The sequence below is a fragment of the Siphateles boraxobius genome, unplaced genomic scaffold (genome assembly GCF_051911475.1).
Source record: "Siphateles boraxobius isolate OS27281-9 unplaced genomic scaffold, OSU_SipBor_1 130, whole genome shotgun sequence".
Taxonomy (NCBI): domain Eukaryota; kingdom Metazoa; phylum Chordata; class Actinopteri; order Cypriniformes; family Leuciscidae; genus Siphateles; species Siphateles boraxobius.
In genome coordinates this window covers 34,303,194-34,329,905 of record NW_027508734.1, presented here as the reverse complement: position 1 = coordinate 34,329,905, position 26,712 = coordinate 34,303,194, and the positions used below count along the sequence as shown (strand labels likewise).

The window sequence follows — 26,712 nt, the reverse complement described above, 5'->3', positions numbered from 1 at the left end:
CGCTATTTAAGTGTTTTTAAGATAGAGTTGCCTATACTTTTCCAGAGTTGCAATTACAAAGGGTAAAAATTAATTGATAGATTAAAACAAAACAAAAGATTAAAATCTGCATAAAATAACATGTAGGCTAACGTTACATCCAAAGTGTAAAGACCACAACTTGTAGGCCTATAAATAGAGGGGGAGAACACGTGACCTCTAAAAATATCAGATTAACACTTATTAAACAGTTATTTTTTCATAAATCTTATTATAGGCTATATGATTTTATTGTTTCTGTATTACGTCTGGTAGGCTACCAATACCCAAAACGATTTGTTATTTAGAGTAACGTTAGCCTTCTACCCATTCTTTGAAGACAGGTCCAAAATAACTAGACGAGGGTTTAGAGTAAATCGTACTTTATTAGCCTACTCATAACAGGTCTATATTCTATAATAAATTGTGCATTTAATATAACGAATACATCCGATTCATACAGTCTATGATTCAGACGGGTTCGCAAACCATCGTCTCCGACTCTAGTTCTCTCCATATGAAGTGGACCAGTTTCCTCTCCTACATTTAGATCATAAGAAAAAGCAAGCCGCTCAACTGACCTCAGATCTGCGCGCTAATCACGTTTACGCGCGCGGCAAAGTCTGAAATGACATCATTCAAGCCAACGCGGACAGTGCTGCCTTTTCAATGCCTGATCATAATTAAAAACATCAGGGCAAAAAGTATTTTATGATTTCATGTTTTCTGCATAGTATTTTAAACAAGCAAAGAAAAACGTATGAGGTCTGAGGAACCATTCGGTGACATGTCCTGTTCTTCTTTCGGATTTTTAAGTTGTGTATCTGTTTTTTTTTTATATTTCTAAGAGCACTGTGCGATAATTTATGACTCTTACTACGGCGAAGTCGTTCTTCATGAATATAAAATTTGGTCACGCTGTTTTTGCTTTTGTATGCTTTTTGTACAACCCGAACCTGTCATGTGCCTAATTAATATTCATGAACCCACTTACAATCGCCTGCTTTTACTGGGAGGGCGACAAGGTACGTAGTTAATATTCATGAGCTAGTCCTTCGCCGTAGTAGGATAGGTAGTTCGCGGAGCTTCTCATGTGAGGTCCTCAGGCGCTCAGTGTGCGCCTCCCTTTGTGCCTCTACACTCAAGATGGCTCCCGTTTTAGAGAAGAAGCTACTGGGCGCAGCTGGGACAGGCGACACTATGGAAAACAGTAACGAGGATGATGAAGGACAAAACCTCTGGTACGCTCGTACCCTCAAATTGTCCAGAAGTGTAGCGGTTTATGCAAGGAGTCCGTTTATTTGACAGTGTGAAGTGCTGCTTTGTCACCAGCCGGGTGCTGCCCAGTTCAGACGCCGGTCCCGGATGAGCCCCAAACACTTCACATAAACTTACACCAAAGTCTGGATTAGGCTAGATTAGACCTTTGCAGCGGGCTGAATAATAAAGAACGTCTTTTGGGATGTTATGACGCAGATGGTCTCGGTTTATAATGTTCATGTCATACTCACTGGTGTATGTTGTGTGCTATTGGCTAGCATTTAAACTCAACGGTTTTCATATTTGTAACGTTAGTGTTCAAGTCGTTTCTCATGAAGCTTTGCTTGGCTAATTAAATTGAAATGCGGGTGATGATGATTGTCAGGAAACTTTTTGCGTTTCTGGTGGGATCTAACGGTTGATTGATATCCATCTCTTGTGAGAGAGGTTCATTCTTGTAACGGCCTTTTTGTGGATGTTTTGGTAACATTATATTACCTAGTTGCAGGTATCTGCTGACGAAACTAAACATCCAACTACTTTCTACGCTTTAAAGCCCCAGTCTGCTAATGTCACGAATGGCAAGTGATCGGCGGTCATTTGTTTTGTTTTTCAGGTCTTCAATCCTCAGTGAAGTTTCCACACGCTCAAGCTCTAAATTGCCCTCTGGGAAAAATATATTGCTTTTCGGTATGTGACAATTTGTTGTTTTTTTTTGAATATTGTTTTAAATTAAATTTCATAGTTTATTAAAAGCGCAATTATATTTTGCGTACAATATCGACGTACGCTGCTTCATTTAAATGTGCAACCTTCAGCACATTTCTTTGAATACAGTGTATGAAGCTTATAAATGGGATAGTTCACCCAAAAATGATACTTCTGTTATTTTTCTCGTCGTCACGTTGTTCCAATCCTGTATGGCTTACTGTTTTTCTGTAGAAGACAAATTAAGATATTTTAAAGAATGCTGGTACTAATCAAACTTTTTTTGGATATTGAATTCCATTTGTATGGGACACAAAACATCAAAATATAATTTAATGTGTTCTACATAAGAAAGTTATACAGGTTTGGAATGACAAGAGTGAGTGAATAATGACACTTTTTTTTGGGTGAACTATCCCTTTAACTTTGTCCCAGGCATAAAGCTGAAATAATTTTCTTTGTCTTAACAATTAGGATTTTATTATTATACACCGATGTGTCATGATTTATAAGTGATATGATTTCTGGTGTTTTAGGGGAGGATGGTTCAGGAAAGACGACACTCATGGCAAAACTTCAAGGAGCTGAGCACAGTAAGAAAGGCAGAGGGCTGGAATACTTGTACCTGAACGTCCAGGATGAAGACAGAGAGGGTAAGTGATGTAAACTGGGTCAAAGAAGGTGATCAAAGGATGTACAAAATAATATTTGAAGATTATCAAAGCTTTGGCTCGTTTAACTGCCTGTTTTGTGCTAATAGGCCGCACTATGAAATTGTATTGTTTTGCAAACAAATTACATAAAGTTTAGAATGACGTGAAAAATATAAATGTTTTATTTTATTTTGGGTACATTTACTCTGTATGTAGAAAATGCTGTTTATTCAGTTAAAAAAAAATGTATTTACAATAAACTCTTCCAGATTTAACTCGCTGCAGCGTGTGGATCCTGGATGGAGACCTGTACCACAAAGGCTTGCTGAAGTTTGCAGTGACCACTGAGTCGTTGAAGGACAGTCTAGTTGTGTTTGTGGTGGACATGTCACGGCCTTGGACCATCATGGAGTCGTTGCAGAAGTGGGCGAGTGTGCTGCGTGAACACGTGGACAAACTGAAGATCCCACCTGAGGAAATGAGAGAGATGGAGCAGAAGAGTAAGTGCTGTTTTGCTTTTTTACTACTAGGTTGTAGTAGTATTAACACCTTGCTGTTTGTTTGTAGAGGTCATTCAGATTCAAGGGATATTATTGGTGATTAAGTGTGCATATTGTCTGCCTTCAGCTGCTTATGCTAGACATCTTATTCTACTCAAGTGGTCATGAATAGCTGCAGGATATTTGTGCAGCACCGTAAATCAGGCAGGTGGGAATATGAATTGATACAGCTCAACATTTATGTCTCTGTTTTCAAATGTTACAATGTTTCTTGTCTTGTATATTTTGATCATATGTTTAGATTGTGATACTGGTTGCTACATTTACATATTGACAGTACAGTCAATGACAGATTGTGCAGAAAGTTGCGGTGCAGTAATAAATACACTAATAAATCCCTCGTAACAAAGCAGGTGCAGAGGTTGATTTTGGTTGTTTGTTTTTGATATAGTGAAGAATGTAGCTTGAACATTAAATGACTTTTTATGTTGAGAATTTGGTAGGTAATGTATACAGTTATCTGATGTGAATATAAGGTAACATATGCTTTTATTAAAATGGTTTTGTTCATGAGTCCTAATCTAGTTTCATCATGAGGGTTATGAGAGCAGGAACGCCTGCACTGTAGGATAGTTTAATGACAGTCTGGATATGAAGCAGTCTTTGTGCTTTACATTTGCATGACCCATGTTGTCAGACTCTTGCTGTTAGAATCAAAGTGGTGGTCACAAATACTGCCTCACGAGTAAGTGTTAGTTAAAATTAAATATTTGCTAAGAATCAACCTTTTTTTTAACCTTGGTAAGTTGGATGAAACACAGCAGTTCAAAAGTTTGGGGTCAGTAAGATTTTCTGTTTTTGAGTTCAGCCTCTTACCAAAGCTGCATTTATTTGATCAAAAATACAGTTAAAAATGTAATTTGTTAAATATTATTCCAATTCATTTTAAATCTGCAGTCCATAACTCTAGTGGTTAATAAACAGAACTGCACGTGTTTGTCTTTTAAATGGAAATGTTTATCAGGGCTTGAAGTGAATATTTTGGATTTTAAAAGTCTAAAATCTTTGACTGACCATGCATTTGATGGCTTAAGGTGTTTTGCTTTTTGAAAACATTAAGCCCAATAGCGTTTGAGAGGTGTGACTGTGAAGAGAGAGGCAGACATGAAGACATGAGTGCTCAGACATGAAGTGAGAGGCTATTTCTGAGGATGACTGTTTCTGCATGTGCTCTATAAAACAGGGCTGTGACAGCAGAATGGGGAAGTGGTTTGTCAATGGTATTGTTTTTTTAGCTTGCATATGAAATACAAAGCCCAGTGGTTTTACAACACATTTGAATGGCATTTTGAGTCTCTAGCTCTGTTTGTCCCAGACAGTATGACCACCTTATTGTGTGGCATTCATCCTTCTAATATTTTTTCATCATACAGAACATGCTTTTTGTGATGGCTTTAAATGTTTTACTTTTACAGTTAAAACATGTGATTTTAAATGTTTCATGGAAACATCATTCATATCATCCCCATGTTTTGCAAATACTTTCCCAATTTTAATGTATTATCTTGGCTGAAATAGGATCCAATGACGTTGCTATTTTGATTATTGGTGACCTATCCACTGTTTCTCAGGTGCTAATTTCTGCTGTCAGAAAATAATTGTATTATACGCTACCATTCAAAAATTTGCGGTCAGGTTTTTTTTTTTTTTTTGTGGACACATTTAATTTACCAGAAATGACAGTAAAGACATTTATAATGTTACAAAAGAGATCTATTTCAAGCAAATGATGTTCAATTGAACTGTCTATTCATCAACGATTTCTGAAAAAAGTACCAGGGCTACAATATTTTCAACATTTCACATGTTTTTACTGTTTTTTGATCAAATAAATGCAGCCTTGGTGAGCATAAGATACTTCTTTCAAAAATATAAAAAAAATTCTGTCTAAACTGACCCACCCAGAAAAAGGGCCGTTGTTTCCTTAAGGAAGCACAAGCAGCCTCTGCTCACTCGTCACATCTGACCGGATTCAGTGACGTCAGCACTCGAGTGGGAAGGACAGTTCAGCCTCTCTTACAAGGCGTTGCATCATGGTCTGCTCACTCAGACCTTCCTGACATTCAACTCATTGTTTTAAGCAGGGCATGAGCACCAAAGCCAAACCACTGTGCTAAAACATACCGTCTCACAGCTCTTAGTCAGCTAACACATTGACTGAACTTTTTTTTTTAATGTAGAGAGAGACATCTAGATGTACTTTGGAAATCCTTTTTTTGTGTTGTGGAAATGTGGGCTTTGTAACTTTTTTTATTTTTTACAAAAACAACGCTACTTAATTGGTATTTTTTATATTTACTTTTTTGTTTTCTGTTATCATGATATTTAGATGCACTCTAATGGCTTCATGCCTGCAAATGCGGACTGGACGTGTGTATTCTGTTGACCGTCCCCACCCTTGTTTGTGGAAGCTGGTCAAAGTCGACAGTAGAAAGTGATTGTAAACTGGTGCTTCTTTTGATTGAGACTATTACATTACATAGTCATATTGATTAAGAAAGTTGCAGATTAAAATCTTTACCACAACTTCAGTGTTGATTTTGTGGTGAAAACAGGCTGATCAAGTTATTATTAAAAAAAACCTTTCAACAGAAGGTGCCATATGGTATTGAACTCTTGCCTATTGGCTATTATCATTTATGAAGAATCACTAGATGGTTAACTTCGGCTTGCCTTCTGGGAATAATTGAAAATTTGTCCAAAAAGAACACTATATTTTATTGGTTTGCAACCAATTATCTTGATCTCTGGCTCCTACGGAAACATGTACATACACTTCTCATCGCTGGGTGTGGGTAACTGAGTGTTATATAACTAGTAAATAAAGAGATTCATGAGTGATGAATCCAGTTTATACACTACCGTTCAAAAGTTTGGCGTCGGTAAGGCTGCATTTATCTAATAAAAAATACAGTAATATTGTGTCATACTATTACTATTTAAAGTAACTGTTCTATTTGAATATATTGCAAATGATTTATTCCTGTGATGGCAAAGCAAAATTGAGCAGCCGTTACTCTTCAATGTCACATGACTTTATTATTAACCATGTTACACTTCTTTTTTTTAGGATTCTTTGAATAGAAAGTTATTTGAAATATATATTTGTGATATTATAAATGTTTTTACTGTCACTGCTGATCATTTGAATATGTTCTTGGCTTGCTGAATAAAATGATTAATTTCTTAAACAAAACAAATTGTAGTGACCCCAAACTTTTAAACGATAGTATGTTAAATCTGCTTTTGGTACTGGCGTGTCTGTTATTCCAGCAGCTTGTTGTTCCATTAACAGTACGCTAAAGGAAGTTGTGCAGCTTGCCTGGTTTCTGGGTCGTCTGGAGCTGCATTTTTAAGGTTCCTGAGGAAGTTCCTCCCCCTTTCCCTCCCTCACCACCTCCTCAATCTACCACAAATAAAAGACCATTCCAGCACCTACTTCCGCACATCACCATCTTGCCCTCCTCATATACTCCTGTGTATTTAACATTGTTTTGGGTTGCTGCCCCTGTGTTCTGTAATGTAGAGCTCAGACAGAGTCTTGAGAATGTGCTGTCAGCTCTGTTCTCATCTGGGCTGCTCTTTTACAGGCATCGGCCACTCAAATTTGTCCATAACAAGTCATGATTTTAGGCAGTTTGAGTTACACAGATAATGAACTGTTTGGGCAAAAAAACATGCTACAAAGATGTATTTATTTATATTTTTCTTTTTTTAAATGTAATATTTTTTTGGGACAGACTGTCTGTTTGGGTCTTATGTTAACCTGACCGGAATGTCCCAAATCTGTGAATGTTCTCTATATTATGGCTTTTTATTGGTTGAGGCTATTTAATACTTAAAGTGATAGTTCACCCAAAAGTTACAATTCTGTTCATTTACTGAGTCATTATACGAAAACGTGCCATTTCCCAATTTTAATGTTTGATTTTCAAAGTATTGTTTTGAAAGTCTTTAAGCCCCTTTTTGGATGAAGTTGATCCTTACCTCTCAGGAAAATGTGCCGTGCCATCTCAGGCTATATTATTATTATTATTATTATTATTATTATTATTATTATTAGTAGTATTTCATTTAACCAACGTAAATGTGTGTTTTGTCAACCCTGTTTTTGACATAGTAATTACTTTATGAAAAGGTTTTAAATACAGATATAGAACAAATCTGATATACTATGAAAGATAAACCCCTCCTTGTTACATTAAGAGTGTTTGTGAATTGAGAATCTTGAAAGTTTTTTTTTTCTGTGGATGAATACGTTCATTTGCAAATGACACTCTCCCAGCATCTTCTGTTTTAAGAAAAATGTATGGAAACAAAAATAAAACGCCTCAATTCAACTTTGAGTGGATTATTAGCCTCTCTTACTAAAAATATACAATTAGTTGATTACATTTTTATTTTTTAAATGATATTAGAATATTATACAAGTAACAGGGTTGACACATCAGTAACAGGGTTGACAACAGTTACCGTATTGGTTACACTGCTTGTTTGAGTTACAGTTATGGGTGTAATGGAGTCTTAATTGGACATTCATAAACCTTTAATTCAACATGACTAATCAGCCTATTTTGGAGACAGCTCTATTGAGATATTTTAGCATAAAAATTATGAAAAATGATGATGATTCTGCAGATGTAAATGTAAACCAATTATTTTGTTAAAACACCAAAATTACATTGCAATTAAATGATCAATTGAACATGTTTGGCCTTAACAGAATAAACAAAAGCCACTAATGATCACTTAATGTAACATTCCTGTCTGCCTACCCAACAAGTTTTGACCAGATGTCTTTCCGTATTTCTACGTGCCGTGCTGTCACATTAAGAGGAGCAGGAATCATTCTTAAAATGTCATCAAGTATGTACCAGATGCTGTCCTCACGGGCTGGCCAGAAATATCTATTCGGGCCAACACAGTGCATGCACTTCACTTGGGCATATCCTTCATCTTTTGCCACAATGATTCCTGGGTAGATCTCCTTGTCATATGTCAGGACACACCATTTTCCGATAATATGGTCGTCATTCCAGTCGATCTCCTGGGATCCCTGAAGTTCTTCTGTCAGGTGCTCCTCTGACTGGATTGGTTGAGGTCTGACTGGTGTGCTTGAGGTAGCTGACAGTGGAGGGAAGGTGAAGTGGTGAGTGTTGAAACATGTGCAGGACAGGTTATTCAGTGTAGCACACAGACAGCTGGCGTCCCTGGAGATCAAGTGTCCTTTTCTGTTGGTGACCACTTGGTGTATTCGCATTGTCCCAGGGACCGATGGGATGTTTGCTGTAATGTTACGGTATGCATCCACAATATTCTCGGTTTCCTCATAAAAGTACTAACCCTTGTGTATTTTTAAATTTCGCTTGATTTAAATTTCCGTTGAGTTCACACAATCAATTTCCAAACACAATACACAAACAAAGGTATCGAAATATTGTAAAATGTAATATAGTAAATGGCAGCTCAAACGTGCTTGCTTGATGCACAAGAACAAACCTCATTGGTTCTTGCATGTTAAAGGTACAATATGCAAGGATTTTTCGCCACCAGGGGTCGCTAACCTCTTACAATAACAAAGGCGTATATTGATGACGTATATTCCGCATTAAGTGTAATTATAGATCTTGTCGTCAAGCTGATGGATCTTTTATGGATGAGTGAATACATTGATGTTTTTAACATGACTGGTGTGAAGCAGGGTGCGATTGCTAGATGTAGGCTATACCAGCTCCACACACAACGTGAGTCCCACGGATATAAAGGAATAAGGACATTTCATTGTACCGAACTACACGCAAGTGCTGAATTAATACTCACACAGGTCAGTTTATTAGACGAATTAAACTTGAGGTAACGAAGCGCTGTTTCACTTGCTCTAACAGTTACACTATCATACTAAACTGCATTTCAGTGTGTTGAATGTTGCTAGTTAGGTTGTGTGTTGGCTGTATGAGACTAACTAAGCTAGATCAACATTTGAATAACATACAGATCATATTCTAACATTTCATCATGTTGAACTATATAACATTGATTAGTTTTATGTACATTTGCTCACCTGTCTAATAAAGTACATGCAACACTCGAGTCTCTGTCAAGTTGAAGCTAGTCGCAGACGTGGAGCTCTTGGCATCCTGAAAGATGCTGGTCCATAATGTTTGAACAGAACAACAACAGCATGAGCGTCCTGCTAGGCATAACGGGCATAACCCAGTTGTCCACGTCTGTCGCCATGGTTACTTTGGCAGTATGAGGTCAAACCTGGCGGAAACCAAGGGTAACGCGGATATGACGTCATTGACTGGCGACTCCTCACCCCTGCTCACGCTAAATTCTCATGATTTACAAATAGTTGGAAATATTTGGGATATTGTAAGTAATCAACTAAACAAAATATATAATATTGGCCTAGTGGTTTTTGGATATTTTACTGCAAAATTCTTACATATTGTACCTTTAAGCACGTTTGAGCTTCCATGTTTATAAAGTTATCTGTGACATTTTCAAACATCGGTAATTTGATTTTGAAGTACTCATACCTCTTCAAGAGCAGCAACATTAATGCATTATTGCTAGTAGGCAAACATTAGCTTGGATGCAGTCTTTTAAGCCCTTTTTACACCTGGTATTAAGTTTTGGTCGATCGGATCACAAGGAAGAAAAAGGAAGTCTCTTTTGTCCACTTTCAACCACTTCTGTCCTGATTTCTTCGAAGAGAGGGTCTGTGGGTGGGCAGGTGTATGGGCTTTTTCAGATTTTTCGATCTAATGGACAAAATAAACTTGTGCAATTTACATATGAAGGCACTCGGAGAAAACAGCAGCAGCTTTCATTTCTGTTTTAACAGCCGCAAGACCACAGTGTGTGTGTGTGTGTGTTAGAAATCAGGAATGGTGAAAGAAAATAATTTATACGTTTTTCCTTTTAAAATCATACTTGGGTCTTTAGCCCGAAAAAGTTTAAATCCAGTCTGGCTTCTGATCTTCCCATGTCTTTTGCGGTCGAAATGCGTTTCAACTACCTCTGGAAGTGGTCGAGAGTGGAGAAGCTCAATGTTTTAGAGCCCGTTTATACCTGTTTTAAGTGACGTACACTTGTGATCCGATCGACCAAAACGCATCTTAGTAAACGGCCTTATATAATAACTTTTAAAGGTCCACTAGAAATGCATTTTTGTGCCATTTAAAGAAATAGAGTCAAACTTGATGGAGGTTGATGATGGATGGATACATTATTTTCATCGTCATCAATCTAATACATTGTTTAAACCCCATTGTCGTCTTATTGCTAGAAATCTATCTCTACATAATATGTAGCCTTTGCTTATTTAAATGTTGATATGAATTTGTTGTAAAATAATGTTTTAAATTGCAAAGTGATGTAAATAGTAATGTGCAATGTGATGCTTCTGTTATTTTCGACTGATGATGTACATACTGACAGTGTTTATTTACTGTAAATAAACGTGTAAAGGTTTGACCCTGCTTGTGTGTTGCTCTCTTCTCTGCAGTGGTTAAGGCCTTCCAGGAATATGTAGAACCAGAGGAAGCCACTCCGAGCTCGCCCCAGAGACGAGGCCCAGCAGCTGCGGGAGAAGATGAGAGTGTGCTGCTGCCCCTGGGAGACAACGTCCTCACACACAACCTGGGCATTCCAGTGCTCATAGTTTGCACAAAGGTAGGTGAAAGTGATCAGATCATTTGACCCGTCACATTGGGTCCTGCATTTTATTATCTTAACATATTAGTTTAATAAATACTTCAAAATTAATCGCATTATTAAAGCACACTTTTTAATTTCGTTTTGTGTGTGTGTGAACTGTCACTTTTGATCAATGTAATTTGTTCTTGCTGAATAAAAGTCAAGACGGGTTCTTTCAAGAAAGAAAAAAGAAACGTCTTATTGACCCCAAATTTTTGAACGTGTGTATTACATCCTGTGTATAAATAGGTATTTGTAGGTATACTGTTTTGGACATTTGAGTGGGACTTTTGAGTTATTTTGCTCAGTGTTAAGGGAATTTTGCTTCTGATCTTATCCAGATGAAAAGCTCTCTTTATGGAGTCTCAGTAGCCTGCAGGTCCAGAGCTGCAGACTGACCATGCTCCCCTCACATGCTTTCTCGGATCAGAACATGCTCAATGTTCTTTACTATTGTTAGCCTCCCTCCAGCCCTGGGTGCATGCAAGACAACCTGTTTTAAATGAGGGGGTTTAGGTCTGAGAGTAAAATGTTCGCTCTTTGTTCTCTTCAACGTCAAGAGGAAAAGTGATTGTGGTAAGGTTCAGTGTGTGGGTGGAAGGAAGAAGACAGGGACCGGCGTGACTGGGACTCTCGTTTATTTATAAATGAAATAAATGAAAGATAAAGTGGCGCACAGTAGCGCATTCACTTAGCCACAGACGTGACACAGCACAAGAGAAATAAAATACACAATGCAAACAGTTTGGCAGACTTTTTAGGCAGGCAGCAGTCCTCGAGGTCCCAGACCAGCTTTCTCTCCCGCGCTCTCGTTCCCGCCGGCTTATATGCGGTCTCTCCACGCCAATTACTGCAATCAGACACAGGTGTTCATCATCTGCACTTACCCTACTTACTCACCGCGCGGCTCCCTCCTTTCTCTCCCGCTACAGACTTCGCAAAACCACGCCCCCCTCGCCACAGTGATCAAACTACCACACCCTGGAATAGAGGAGAATAGAGCCGGATTGAATTTCAGAATTGCAGTTCTTTCCAATTTACTTGAAAGCACAAAATTCATTCTAATCAATATGAATTAGCATCATCGTTCCAGATCTGCGGAAACGGCAGCATTTCACTGGCCATCTGCAACACCTCTAAGGGGATAGTTCACCCAAAAATTAAAATGAGCATTTACTCACTCCTGTGTTGTTCCAAACCTGTATGACTTTCTTTCTTCTTTGAACACAAAAGATATTTTGAAGAATGCTGAGGTCCGAACAACATTGGATGCCATTGATGTTCATTGTTTGAAGAAAACATTTTTTTAAATGATTTTTTTCAAGATGTCAGGAGTAGGTTTAGCTTCTCTATTTATGAATTGCATTGCTTCATTGTCACATGTGTAACTTTTTAAAGTATTATAGACAGGATATTTTTATTATTGAGTGAGAGAGTATGTCTTGTGGTTCAGTATATGGTCAGGGGTGTCCGACATGCAGAGATGTGTTTGCATTTCCAGTGATGCTCATGGAAGCCTCCTGGATTTTTAAGCAGCCTAGTCGGCACCTCCTTTTCCTGCCAAAACTATTATGGCTGGCAATCGGCCACAACCTGAGTCATTCACAAATATGGCTTCTGCATCGTAATGAGTCCCATTGCCCATGTGTGTGCTTGTCTACTATTTTTAGGATGGGATGTCTGTTACGCCCCGTGGCTCAAAAGGGACACCCGAGAAAGCCAAACTGTTAAAGCAAGTTATTTATTAACAAAAGAAAAAAATATACAAAAACTGTGTAATGTAGTAGTCAGGTGTCAGTAGTGTCATGCTAGATGAATGCATGGGAATGTAATGTGCTGTGGCGTCATGATGCATGTAAAAAAGAAACCACACCAAACAAATATCAAAAGCAATCAAATCAAATAGGCCGTGCACATCTGCCAGCCGTCTTCTTTTAAAGGTGAAAAGGGAAGTTGGCAGCAGGTGTCACCGATGTAATCATATGGGAGGGCGGAGTAATCAGGTCAACGTTAGGGAAAACCCCATTAAAGACACAGGTCGTCACAGTCTGTCTTTTAAATACAAGCAGTAGAGTAAACATCTTAGAGCTTCAATACATTTAAAAAAGGATGGTTCACTCAAAAATGACAATTTTCACTATGGTTGTTCAGTTCAAGTACTATGTTTTAAGACACTGCACCTAAGACACCCCCTCAAATGATTTATCTCTGTCTCTATCTTTTAGTGTGATGCAGTCAGTGTACTGGAGAAGGAGCACGACTACAAGGAGGAGCATTTTGACTTCATTCAGTCTCACATCCGGCGGTTCTGTCTACAGTGTATCCTATACAAAATCAGTCTCAATATATTTGCTTTTGTAATATTACTCTTTCCCTATACAATACACTTTAAAAAATCCATGTAAATGTTCAGCAAAAAACTGGCAGATGTGGTTCCCAGAAATTCATCGTATTATTTCAGGTATTACTGTGTGGCATATTGGTCCTGTACATTTTCCAAGTTATTTAATGTTAGTATGCCAATCTACATTAAGTACCAAAGACTATGCCTGGGTGCCGTGGGCAGTATATCAAGTTTGTACGATATATTATGTTTTTTATAAAGATTTTGAAGGAGGCAATAACGTTCATATCGATATATATATACATCCGATATTTGTCTTGAACATGAGAAGCTTTATTTTAAGGCCTTTTAAAACAGATATAGTTAAAGTGATAGTTCACCAAAAATGTTTTATTTAATCATTTCCTCCCCCTTAAAGGTATTGTAGGTAGAAATCCACAAAAATACTTTTTGTCAAAATTTGTTTAAACTGTCTTTATATATCAATGCATAATTAAAATGTAAGTACTCTGGAAAAGAAATTATAAAAATCGAGTGTCTGTAGTCCTTTTAGGACTACAATAAACACAGCTCATTATTCCATTAACTCCCACTCCCTCCCTACTCGGCTCCTTCCAAAGCCACGCCCCCAAAACAAATGAACGCGCGATCCCGGCCATTCGCTCAGCTGGAAGAGTCGGACGTGTTTACCAGCTTTACCAGATGTAGTGACATCATGTCAGAATCACAAGTAATAAAATAACTAACTTTATCAGTATGAATATAAACAATTAACATGGCTGTTAGTACTCACTATCCAGCTCGCATAACGATACTTGTAAAGTTTAAAATATTTTACTAGCTCGTAACGGAATCAAACTCAATATAAGGCAAAGCTATAAATAGCTTCATTGATACACGTTTGCCGTTACTATCAGTTACACTGTGATCTAGGTGAATTTGTAAGATTCATAACATAAGATTGTTTACAGATAAACTGAATTACATACACTCAAACACCTTCTCACAACTGCATTGCAGACCCAAGATAATATAACACACACACACACAACATATATTGTATAGCACATACAGATACAACATAAAGACATATGTAAACATATGTAGAGCATATAACAACAAACCAAACGTGAAAAAACGGAGTAGGTAGAGTTCACGGTGAAAATAGGAACACAGTTTAGGCAGAGGGTAAAGCTAGGTATAAAAATAGATCCCCTAAACTTTTTAACCTAAAGTTAGATTCGGCGAAATTAAATAAAACAGCTTTCGACTGCAGATAGGCCTATTGCTTATTTATCGTCTCAACCCTGGCTCACTAACAGTAATGTTATACTAGTCGACACCAAAGTTACACTGTCATAGCTAAGCCAGTACCGTTAGTTATGCTACGTAACGTTAGGTAGCTAATATTAGGTAGTTTGGTGTGCTAGTGATACATGCTTCATGAAAAAATAAATGCCATCAAAATGAAAACAGCAAGATTACCTGTCCAGCAGAAATAAAGCCATCATGGAGTCACTTTTCAGCCCCTTGAGATCACTCAGTAGTAGCCGACGCTGGAAAGCCACGCCGACTCTCTTATGATTTCTTTATTTATCCAAAGACTTTTTGTTCATAGCCTTTTCAAATACTGTCTTCCTTTTTTTAACTCGTTTGACTTCGCTGCCTCTATATGCAGGTAACGTTACTGAGAATTGTGACTGTTCTTTCTCTGCCATAATTGTTTGTTATTACTAGCTTCCGTTCCTTTTCAAACGGGTGCGCGCATTTGGGCTCCTCCTGTATCAGCAGAGGTGGTATCCATGGTAGCGAGGGAGAGTGACAGTCGCCCCAGCCAATCATTTCTTTCGTCCCGAATGGAATAATGAGCTGTGTTTATTATAGTCCTGAGAGAACTACAGACACTCGATTTTTATAATTTATTTTCCAGAGTACTTACATTTTAATTATGCATTGATATTTAAAGAAAGTTTGAAAAAAATTGGAAAAAAGTATTTTTGGGGATTTCTACCTACAATACCTTTAAGTTGTTCCATACCTGAATGAGTTTCTTTCATATGCTGAACACAAAAAAAGATATTTTGAAGAATATGGGTAACCAAACAGTTGACTGTAGCCACATTATCTTTTTCCATACTATGGCAATCAATGGTGCCTGTCAATTGTTTGGTTACCAGCATTCTTCAACATATCTTCTTTTGTATTCAGCATATGAAAGAAATTACATTTTGCTAAAATATTTGTTGTTGGACAATGTGCCATATTTAGAATTTTAAACCTACAAGTGTATTTTTATGATGGCAGTAACTGCGAAGTGACTATTGTAATGGGGTAATGAAATAGCCTAATTAGTTTGTTCTTTTGTTATTATATTCATTTTTAGTTTAGTGAAATTAACTTTTGCTTTGAAAATCATTATTTTTGTTTTTAAAATGTAATGTAATATTAACCTTATTTTTGCACATATAGCATAGCCTACACAGTTACATTCACTATATTTGTCTTCATAGCCTTCTGTATGAACATTGTTTGTAGGACAACATTGTATAGTATGTGAAATGACATTTTATTTTAAATACTGTAAGTACAGAATTTTGTTTATTCAGATAGAAAAAAGTAGAAGACATCTAGATATACATCGTATACCGTTCAGCCCCAAAAAAAAGATATTATTTATTTATTTTTGCCATATTGCCCAGCCCTACCAAAAAATGCTCTTTACCTTAAAATGTACCGATAACCACCATAATAATAATACAGGTGGTAAAACTGAAAGCTACATGATGATGTGAGGTTTTTTTTTCTTCAAATGTGAACGTGTTGCAAACGTGGCCACTGCTCATTTATAGACATTAACTAAAAAACAGAATATGTAACACAATACTGCCCTAATGTTCTTTACTGATAACAATTAGAAGAAACCAAATTATATACAGAAAATATTATAAATTATGTATAGTGCAGGTACTTCTGGGAATGTTTTTCATTGTAAATTATATGGGAAATTATTGTTTTTACTTGCAAAAAGATTTTTTACATTAAAAATTACATGTAATGCAATATTCGGCCATTTAGTTTTTTACCATACATGGTGAGGTGAACTTACCATAGCATTTTTAGAGTATTTTTTATTCCTGTTAAAAAAAAAAAAAAAAAAAGTGTACTCCTCCTTAACGAAGTCTCACAGATGGAGCTGGCTTGATTTACACTTCGGTCAAAGAGGAGAAGAACATGGACCTTCTCTACAAATACATGGTGCACAAAATATACGACTTCCAGTTTACAATGCCTGCCTTAGTGGTTGAGAAGGACACTGTGTTCATGTGAGATCTCTGAAATCCCCTAAAAACATTGCATTTATCTTTTTATTATCTTATTTATCTTTTTTATGCAAGAAAACCATGTCTAATTCAATTTGGTTTCTATTAAAACAATTTTAAATCTCTGCATAGTCCATCCGGATGGGACAATGACAAGAAAATTGCCATCCTGCATGAAAACTTCACAACAGTTCGACCTGAAGATCCCTTTGAGGACTTTATAACGAAACCTCCTGTACGAAAGGTGAGAAGAGAGAAAACCTAGGAATGAGAATTTCAACTTAAGTTGTTCTGCTTGTGTAAAATTTTCCTTTTTGTCTCCTTTTTTGTCTCTAAAGTTGGTACATGACAAGGAAATTAGTGCAGAGGATGAGCAAGTCTTCCTCATGAAACAGCAGGTAGGAGAACAGACTTCAGTTTTAAGATCAGGTTTTCTTCATTCAGTGCTGAAGTTACATATTAGAAAGGTAGCTAGAACATACCTCCACCATTCAAGTGATCTCTTCTCTGACGTCAACATGCATTTCTCACTGTGCCCTCCTGCTGTTTCTCATTAGTTTGATTAGATGCAGTGAAACCCATTTGACTCTTCAATGTTTTCATTGGCTGACCCAGTGTCAGCTGTGCAGCATACTGTTTAATTACACAATATTTGGTCATTTTAAAACAATAATTCATTTCTAATGTACATTGTACGCCAGCTTCTTGCATATTGGCACATTCTCTGGATGTTCACTGTAGGTCTTGTCAAATATCCTGAACAGCCCTGTGTGGTTTAATCAGTTGTGACCAGTGTTCATTTGAGGTTTTTTTTTATTGAGAATGATCTTTTTAAATGCATGATTGTTTCTCCAATCATTATTACATATTAGGGTATTTAGCGACCCGGATCTAAATCTAACATGCATGGATCTCTACCTGTCGCGATAATATACAACTCTCCTGATATTAGAGTAACAATTACAGAAGAATAAAATAAAGCACATTTTGTTACCTTTTGGATCTTGAAAAAGGTTCAGTTTGAGAAGATGTATTATACCATCATCACTGTCCTCGTCAGAGCTCCTACACTCACCATCTGGCTCATATTCATGATCTCAAACATAATCTCAAAACTATAATTTTCAACGTCTTTAAAATCAATATTTTGATCGCTGACAGCTTCTTCACCAAATCCACCATCCAGTGACAATGACACTAATATTTGATTGCTTTCAGTGCTTGCTCTGCTGTAAATCACTGAGCCATTTCAGGTTTTGCTGATGATTCTTCCTATTCTTTTGTTGAAGTGAAACGTCACTTCATCATTTTGTATCAGACATTGCCTACTGTTGTGCAAAAAAAAATACTTGCACTGTTACACAGACCCTGTACAATTTTTACAAAAAATGTATGTGAAAACAGGCATTTATTATTTTTTTCTGGTTATATTGTTTATAATGAATTTGAGGAATACAAAGAAGGTTGTTGTGTAACTGTGAAAAATGAAATGGGAGGAGGGTAGTAAATGACGTCCCGGGTCACTAAGGACCAGAGATATCCATTTAAGGGTTAACAATATTCAGCTGCATGTAAACACGGTCACCGCTGTTAAGCGGCTCCTTTTGATTTCACCAAGTACTTTCATTTCTTTGTCTTTGAAATGAAAAGATCACTGTCTGTGACATGGAATACAAACAAAGTGTTGTGTATCAGCTCGATAACTGTCGTTGTATAATACCAACTTCAGTACTTTTAATAAATGTCATCAAAGTGTCAGTTATAATTTAAAAAGTAGTCTACCATTCAAAAGTTTGGCATCAGTAAGAAAAGTCTATTATGCTCACCTAAGCACATTTATTTGAAAATGTCTTTATCATCAAACATCTTACTGACCCCAAATGTTTGAACGGTAGCATATGTATTTCAGAATAACGATTAAAGCTTTACTAAGGTTTTACATCTCATGTCTTTTACTTTATTACAGTCATTGTTATCTAAGCAGCCGGCCACACCCACAAGAGGAACAGTAAGTGTGACCTCAGACCGCACTCTCACCTCACACACTTAAGTGTGACACTGTTATGCTGCTTTGAGGATTTTGTGAGATAATATTTTGACACTTATGCCTTAGGATTTTACAAAAGCTACCGAAACTTTTTGTTCGTTTAAATTGCATTTTAGATCCCTCTTTAGTGATTTGTGTATTGAGAAATCTAAATCTCGTGAATTGCTTTTGCATTTTCCTGACACCTGTTTTTTGTTTGTGTTGTGTGTATAGGAGTCTCCTGTCCGGACTTCATCTGGTTCACCCCGGCCAACAGGCCGAACAGGGCCTACAAATGTGGCTAGTGTCTCACCCATGACCGCAGTGAAGAAACCAGACCCCAACATGAAAGGTAATATATCTTGATGCAGAACCTAAATGAAGCTTTGTGATCTCATGGCTCTCTGCTCATCAGTGCGGCACAAATAACACGTGATTTGCCAGTCAAGCAAAAAGAGTCAAGTATGAGCACTTTGTTCTCTTTCTTTCTCTCTCTCCCACACTCATCTCATTTTGCTGGATCATCCCTCTGCCTCTGTCTTGCAGTGTTCTTTTAACCTCTTTAAAACACTGCCTCCCTGAGGAGACCATTGGAATAATTCCCTAAATATTCTATTTCTGCTGGTTCCAGTTTGTGTGGGATACAAATGAAATGTTCCCATCATTAAGCACAGCTGGAAAGCATATCACATACCAGCAGGAATAGATTCAGTTTCTTTAATTAAATCAACTTTAGTTGATTCCTAAACCTTCCCGCCATGTAGGGTATCAGGAGTCATATTTGACATTTTTGAATTTTGTTCACCATCTTTCAGTTAATAGTCAGCTTGTGAGCATTATAGTCAATGCCATTGAAACCAAGGAACCATTGTCACTTGAGGTCATGATATTTCATTTATGTGTGTTTATAGGAGCAGCAGCAAATGAGGGAGTGCTGGCCAACTTCTTCAACAGTCTGCTAAGTAAAAAGACAGGTGCGCCGGGCAGTCCTGGGTCACCAGGAGCAGGAGCAGCTGTACAAGGTTCTGCCAAGAAAACAGGTAAATTCTTCCTTTCCCAGCCTCAAGTCTTGGAACAGGTGAATCTCACAAAGTACTGTTATGTATGGGTAATATCTTAGCCCAAAGTCTTGATTTTTATAACTACATTACTGTATTGCATTAACGAGAGTAATAATATTATTAGTATTATTTTTAGGAACATTTTTATTTCTGAAAATAATGTAAAAATGCACATAATTGTCTCAATATTGGCTTCAGTTTATTTAGTAGTCCCAAGCCATTTGTCTGAATTACATGAAATGGGGTAAAAGCACCATCTCAAGATACTCCTGACAAAAAGTGATCAAAATTAAAGGGGTCATATGATGCAATTTCTTGTTTTCCTGTGTCTTTAGTGTGTTATGTAGCTGTTAGTGCAAGTATAAGATCTGAAGAGTTACAAAGCTCAAAGTGTCAAACCTAAAGAGATATTCTTTATAAAAGTTAAATCTCAGCCACGCATTCCTAAAGCGCTTCGTTTAAACACGCCCCCACAACTCTACGTCAGTGTGTGGAGGCAGAGTTTCATAACACCGCCCAAATGTATACGCAAAGAAAGAAGGTGTTACTTTTATTCTCGCTTTATTTTTGTTGCCGCCGGCAGCATTTCGTGGAGACACTGTGTTTTTCGCTGCGAAAGCCAAACTATGTTGTTTAGCCTTCCAAAAGAGGACACAATTATACAACAGTGCTTTAGCTTTATTTACAACACTGGTCCAGAACAATACAACGGAAATGTTTGATTTTTTCGGAGGACTGTTTCCAGAACCTGGGAGAGTACAATGCCGGCTGTGCACAAAGGCTGATTCTAAAAAGTGGGGCAATTCCATCTTTGCATGTATTCAAGCGCTTCTGAATCAGACACATCCTGTAAGTGTTTTCATATTTTAAGAATTTGCTACTGACTATTAAAACGTGATTTTTGAGCAGTATAGAGTAGCGCTTGTTTGTTGTTTCTACGATCACAAATGCAGTAATGTTTAAATAGTTTTCTCTCCATCCCTGACGCGTTTCAGAAAGGCGGGGCATAGAGTAGCAACAATAATGTACGGTATGTGTAAAATAATGACTTTTTTTTACCTAAAATCGTGTAAACACATTGCATTAAACCAAATACACAAAATAATGTTATTTTTAGAACTGTCATATGACCCCTTTAATGTAATTATTGTTGAGCGATAGGTTGATATATTTGTGAGTGTGGCCCATAGTGACTGATGGGACTGTATCTTTGGAATGCAATGTCCTAAGTCTCAAAAACTTGGTAAACATGGATAACAGGACATTCTGAATATGCTTTTGATTTTGGGTTGAATTATGACTTGTACAATCCTTCATGAGGTTCACCTGGTCACCTTCTGTCATAATTTTCTTTTGTTCCCTCTGGACAATGCTGTTTTTTTGGAGTTTTACCCTTAGAGCCAGAGAGAGTAACCAGAAGGAATGGGCTGAAAAGCCTGTGTGAGTGACGCCACCATGGATGGTGATATCCCATACTCTCTGGATTTCATACTTAGAATTTGACATTGTCAAATTCATACCAACTGCACTTTTCTTTTATAATATTTTGTTACAGTTAGAGGTCGACCGATAGTGGATTTTACCGATAACAATAACTTGGTTGGCCCGCGCTGGCCAGTAACCCATTAATCAACTGATAGCTTTTTAAAATGGACACTGGATGAAAACAAACATGACACATAAAATACTTCTAAACTTTATTACAAAAATTTTAAAACAGTACTGCACCATGAAAATGTACTGTACTTTTTAAATATAAAAAATATAAATATGTTAATTATACTTTGATCATTATTTGTTAGTTCATAGTGCATTAACTAATGTTAAGAGATTTTAAAATGTAAAAATATATTAGTAAATGTTGAAATTAACAATGAACAATACTTTTAAGTGGAATCTTATTGTAAAGAGTTGCTATTTCATATAAACCCAAACAGTCATGCTTACAGATGGCCATCTTTAAATATCTACTCAAACGCTATAGCATTGAAATTAGATGCATATGTATATTGTATGTATACTCTTAACACTTTATTTGCCTCTATTTTAGAACACTTGATTATCTAATAAAAATAGCAAAATATGTTACAGACAGTGATGATAATAAAAAGAAATTAGTGTTAGTACTTTAATGCAGCATCTAATCAACAAATTAATTACTTTATAATGATATGAAAACCTGTAATGTATACATACCGCTTCGTTGTATAGGTTTTAAATCCGCATTTGATGTTTGCCTCTCTGGGCAGCGCACAACCTCACGTGTCAAAACAAACTCCACCAGGCGTCAGTGATAGTTTTTATTTCACCTCTAGAAGCAGCTCTCGTACCGTTTAACCACAGCAAACTCTTCTCAGCCGCCCCAGCAACGGACACAACCCGGAAAAACTATCTGTATGTATTTTTTGTCGATAACTAATTGTTCCAGCAATCTGCAAAACCGATCAATCGGTCGACCTCGTTACAGTGGTTTACATGAAGTTCTAATATATATTAACACTTTTCTGTTCTTTACCTGCCGTTATGGCCCCAGCATGAACATGAAATTGTGCTTTGTTTTCTTTCCCTTTTCATGTCTTTCTTAGTAAGTTTGCATTTGTGTAGCTGCACAGCATGCTCCTTTTGAATACATACCAGCATGCAGCACTCATCCAACAAACTGGTTCCCCCATAAACCAACCTATGTTATATTTATATACAACACAGAAACTACAGGAGATTACTCTGTTTTTTTTCTCTCTCTCTCTCTTTTTTCCAAGGGCAGAAGCCGGGTTTGACTGACGTCCAGGCGGAACTGGACCGATTGACTCGAAACCCCGACTCAATGGTAACGGCCAACAACACCCCAGCGACAGAGAACGAGGCATGAGCGCGTCAACAGCATTGTCCACTCTGGAAATCAACATGTAATGACATAAAGGAGAAAAAAAAATGCTATTCATGACCAAAATTCCCCCCACCTTGTGTGTCAATCAGCAAACAGACCGAAAGTGTTGGGATTCTCTCATATGTATAGGCTCTGATGTTGTGGGGGAAAGAGAGGTAGATATTTGAAAAGATGCAGCTGCTTTTCTTTGTTTTCATTTCCAGACCCCTTTCTATGTGTGTTTATTTGTGGTGATACATTTTTGATGTGGCAGGTCAGGCAATGGGTGCTCTCTCCTTAAGGAGGCAGTCAAACCTCTAAAGTGTGGGGCCTTGCTTAGCTTGGGACACCTTTAACCGCACCCATTCCCCTCCTCCTGACTAGAGCAGATGCGCACTGCTGCATTCAACGAGCAGTGTTGAAATCTGATACAACTACTGCTAAAAGCCTAAACATATTCATCGAAAACAAGTACTTGCAAAAAGTATATAGTGTGTACAAACATAATTGCATTTATGCTGATGTATTTATAAAGAAGCAAGCAAATCAAGCTGTTATTTTCTCTCTGTTTTATCAGTGAGACGTTAAGCTTCACTTAACACGGTTAACATCACTGATGTCATGACACTAATGACAAATACCCATTGGCCTTCAGCATACAGGAGTGGCAGACATAGCCACACCGCCTCTGAATTATGTAAATATGCGCTAAATATTTGCTACACAAGCTTTGATTTGATTTTTTTGTATTAAATTGAGTTATTTTAACAATTTATGGAGAACTATTTCACATGAAACAAGCATTGATGAGTATCAGGCTAAGATTTTTCTTCTGGCTATGGTTGTTTTTGGAGGAGAGGGGCAGGGCAGCATCTTTCCTAGTATAACTCCCAAGTGCCTGTGTAGTAGTGAAGGTGCTTGTCTCCAAAAGAGGAATTGCACTGTAGCATCAACAGTCAATGGTTCTTTTCTCTTTTTTTTTTTTTGGTCCAGCTTAATGTAATTTATTTTTGTTTGTCTGTTGTCATTGCTTTTTTTGCTAAAATTACACATTTTGCCTACTTCAGTGGCCTAGTTTCTTTTTCTTTTTTGCTGCCATAGTGAGCTTGCCTTTCTTTTCGTGAATTTCACCTGTCAACATAAAACGTGTTTAGCATCTTGACGGGACATTTCGTCCCACCCTCAAGTTTGAAATTGTGGCTTTAACCACTAGCACCATTCTCATGTGGCCAAGCGACCGACTGTACGTCGTGTCTTTTGTCAGTCGTGACAAATGAGATATCAGATTTGTTTGTTAGCAGTTTTTTTTAAATGTGTGTATGTATATATATATATATATATATATATATATATATATATATATATATATATATATATATATATTATATATAACTTGAGGACTGATTAATGTTAAACATTCCCGGTTTCTGCGCAGTGTAGGTGTCTCTGTAAGCGATCGACACATGTTTGTTTTGTGTGCCCTGCCTCAGTGCCCACTGGAAGTGATGACTTTGCCTTCAGTGTTGTCACTCCACATGCTCTGTCTCTTCACTCAGGGTAGGTTTGAGTCCATATAACAGCCTCGTCCGTCTTCATAGTCAATTTCTCAACATTTTCTTCCACTACTGATGCTGTATTGAATTCCTTGTTTCAAGCAAACTGTTTTCGGTTTTTCTTTTTTGGTCATTGAACATGTAACAAGTTTAGTTGGTTTAGCTTGACAAATCATCCACAGGCATGATGTAATGGTTTTGAATCTTGCTGTTGTTGTGGATAAACTGTAAATGGAGCAGCTTAAGTGGCTTTTAAGTGATCATTACATTTTCAGATGAAAAAGGAAAACGCAGAGAATTGGAATCTGGAACCAAAGATGTAGAAACCACATGTTATGTCTATGTCGAGTAGCTGCCCTGAATTTCTCCCAGGTGGCCGTTCTTGGCCGAGCCTGGAGAAGCCATCATTCCAAAACGGATCCTCTGTTTACTGTGGTGGTCTGTGTTCAATGTCCGATTTTTTTTCTTTTTTTTTTTTTTTTTTTGTCCTTTGTCCTTTCTTTTTAAGCTCTTCAAGGGAATAGACCACAAGACATGATGAGTTTACTGTTGTTTTGCATGAACTTGTGTTAGAAATATGAAAAGAAAAATCTTATACCAAACTAGGGATAAGGAACTCGAATGAAATCTACATTTATTCTGCATAATATTGCTTAACGGTTTCCATTTATGATGGGCAGGGCTATAAAGCATTTGCTGATATTCAAGCACAACATTAAGTCTGGACTATATATCTCTTGTTTTAGCGGTTAAGGATTTTCATCTATGCGGACTGTGTGAGAATTTCTTGGGCTGTCACTAATGAAGTCTCCGATCACATATAACATTATACCTGCTTTTAAAAGCGCTCATAACCTTAAATGCACTTAAGATGCACTTAAGTATTTCATTGCATTCTGCATTTGCTGTGTGACTGAAATCTCACTGTGTGTACTGAAGTATCACTGACACATTCCGTGAACATGGCTCCTTTTTTTCCACCGAAAGACGTGACGTTGTAACCGTTTTACTGGAAGCGAAGAGCTGTTATTAAATTGTCTTAGTTCAGTTTTTATTAAGCAACACATTGTTAGCATTTGAACATGTCATTGTTTTTCCTACACAAATTTAGCTGGTTACTGATTTTAATAGTAGCTTGGTTCAAATATAAACAAAAACTTAAAGGACTAAGAAATTGAAGAACTAACAAGCTGCTCCTGAGATGCCTGAAGTACTTGAAAAAGCTTCCTAACTCAGAACCCATCTGTTTTCCCAAAGGAGACACACAATGGATAAAAGATCTAAGGGTGGCCACCAAAAGAAAAAAAGTTTACTTGGCTTCAGCTTCATTGATTTCTTTCCCTCGGTTGGGGATGATTGCAATTCTATAATGAACAGCACATTTTGTATGTATTTCATTCAGACTAGGATGGAAGTTGACCGCTTTGTTCTGTATAATCCTTCTAATATGCACTTACCCCTGTAAGTAAGAAAATGTTGAGAAAATATTCTGGCTTCCAAAATTTTCTATACAGGAATTGAAAGACCTTTCTATTCACACAAATGACTGTTTGTGTGCTATACCGTAAAGTGAGTCTGATTGTATGGCTTTAACTTGATGGAGTATGTGGCCATGTGAAATCTTGCTTTTAATGCAAACAAGATAAGGAAATGTCTTTTTTTTTCCCCAGTCCTGGCTTAAATAAAATACAAATCCTGACTACAACTATCTTGTGATAGTTTTTTGTTCATCATGTCAAATCATTTTAGAAGATGCACAGTATTACAGTACTGATTAAGACCTACAAATATGTCATGTTTTGTTTGCCATTACGTCTATTGAGACTGATCATTTGAAACTGTTTAAGAGAAGTCAGATATGAGATGGTTTGGGAGCCAAACCAGTAGGGGGCAGTGCTGTTCTCCCAATATCTATCCATTGTTTGGTGTCATATTTTTGATGAAAATGTGCACATGCAAAATTTTCAAAATATAATCTTAAGGCTAAACACGTTCTATGTACAAGTTCATGAAATCATAGCCTATAACACACTTTTAAATGTAATATAAAATGTTACATGAGTCTATATTTTTAACTCTGTGCGTGTATATAAGTATACGACTACTGTCAGCATTTTCACTTTTTTGGTTAAATCAATATACAAACGACTTACTAGTTGTCTGTACAAGCTGGTAGAAAGTATTTTTAACATCATAAAAAGTAGCAACATTGCTGTCTAGGAAGGCTGCATACTAGGATTTAAAAAACAGGCAAAATGTGGCAAGCTGATTTAACATTTATTTAACTAGCTAGTTTTTTTGTTGTTACAGGTGTGCCTACTATTTTTTTTTTAATTAGTAGTAAGTAATCCTGAAACGACTACTGTCTTTTTCAATTTCAGCTACAAGCAAGGAAAAGCGGTGTACAACCTAAGACTTTTTGACTTTCTCAGTTAAATACATTTGGGTTCCAATCTTATTTTTTCCACATTCATTTCATATGTGTCTAGTACAATTATGTGGTCTTGTTTCATTATTACAAAGTATACCACTTTTCCTTATATACCCAGAAACAATGGAAGTGAAATGTGACGACGTGCCCCATAGGTGGGGCATGTTGTAACGACCTTATGACAGCTTAAAATGTCACCTTATCTAAA

General features: G+C 37.0%; 1 protein-coding gene across 2 annotated transcripts; it reads left to right on the top strand.

Moving 5' to 3' along the window:
• The first annotated feature begins 1,108 nt into the window (after positions 1-1,108).
• Positions 1,109-23,589, top strand: dync1li2 (dynein, cytoplasmic 1, light intermediate chain 2). Of its 2 annotated transcripts, none has more exons than XM_077229285.1 (13): positions 1,109-1,259; positions 1,895-1,968; positions 2,523-2,639; positions 2,909-3,139; positions 10,713-10,879; positions 13,129-13,222; positions 16,435-16,570; positions 16,700-16,811; positions 16,906-16,965; positions 18,534-18,575; positions 18,828-18,945; positions 19,505-19,633; positions 22,419-23,589. In XM_077229285.1, exons 1-13 carry the CDS (start codon positions 1,165-1,167, stop codon positions 22,433-22,435), a joined length of 1,392 nt encoding a protein of 463 aa, XP_077085400.1. In that variant the 5' UTR covers positions 1,109-1,164; the 3' UTR covers positions 22,436-23,589. The 2 variants fall into 2 exon arrangements, with proteins under 2 accessions (XP_077085400.1, XP_077085399.1); XM_077229284.1 differs by having other exon boundaries at positions 22,414-23,589.
• The last annotated feature ends 3,123 nt before the right edge of the window (positions 23,590-26,712 follow it).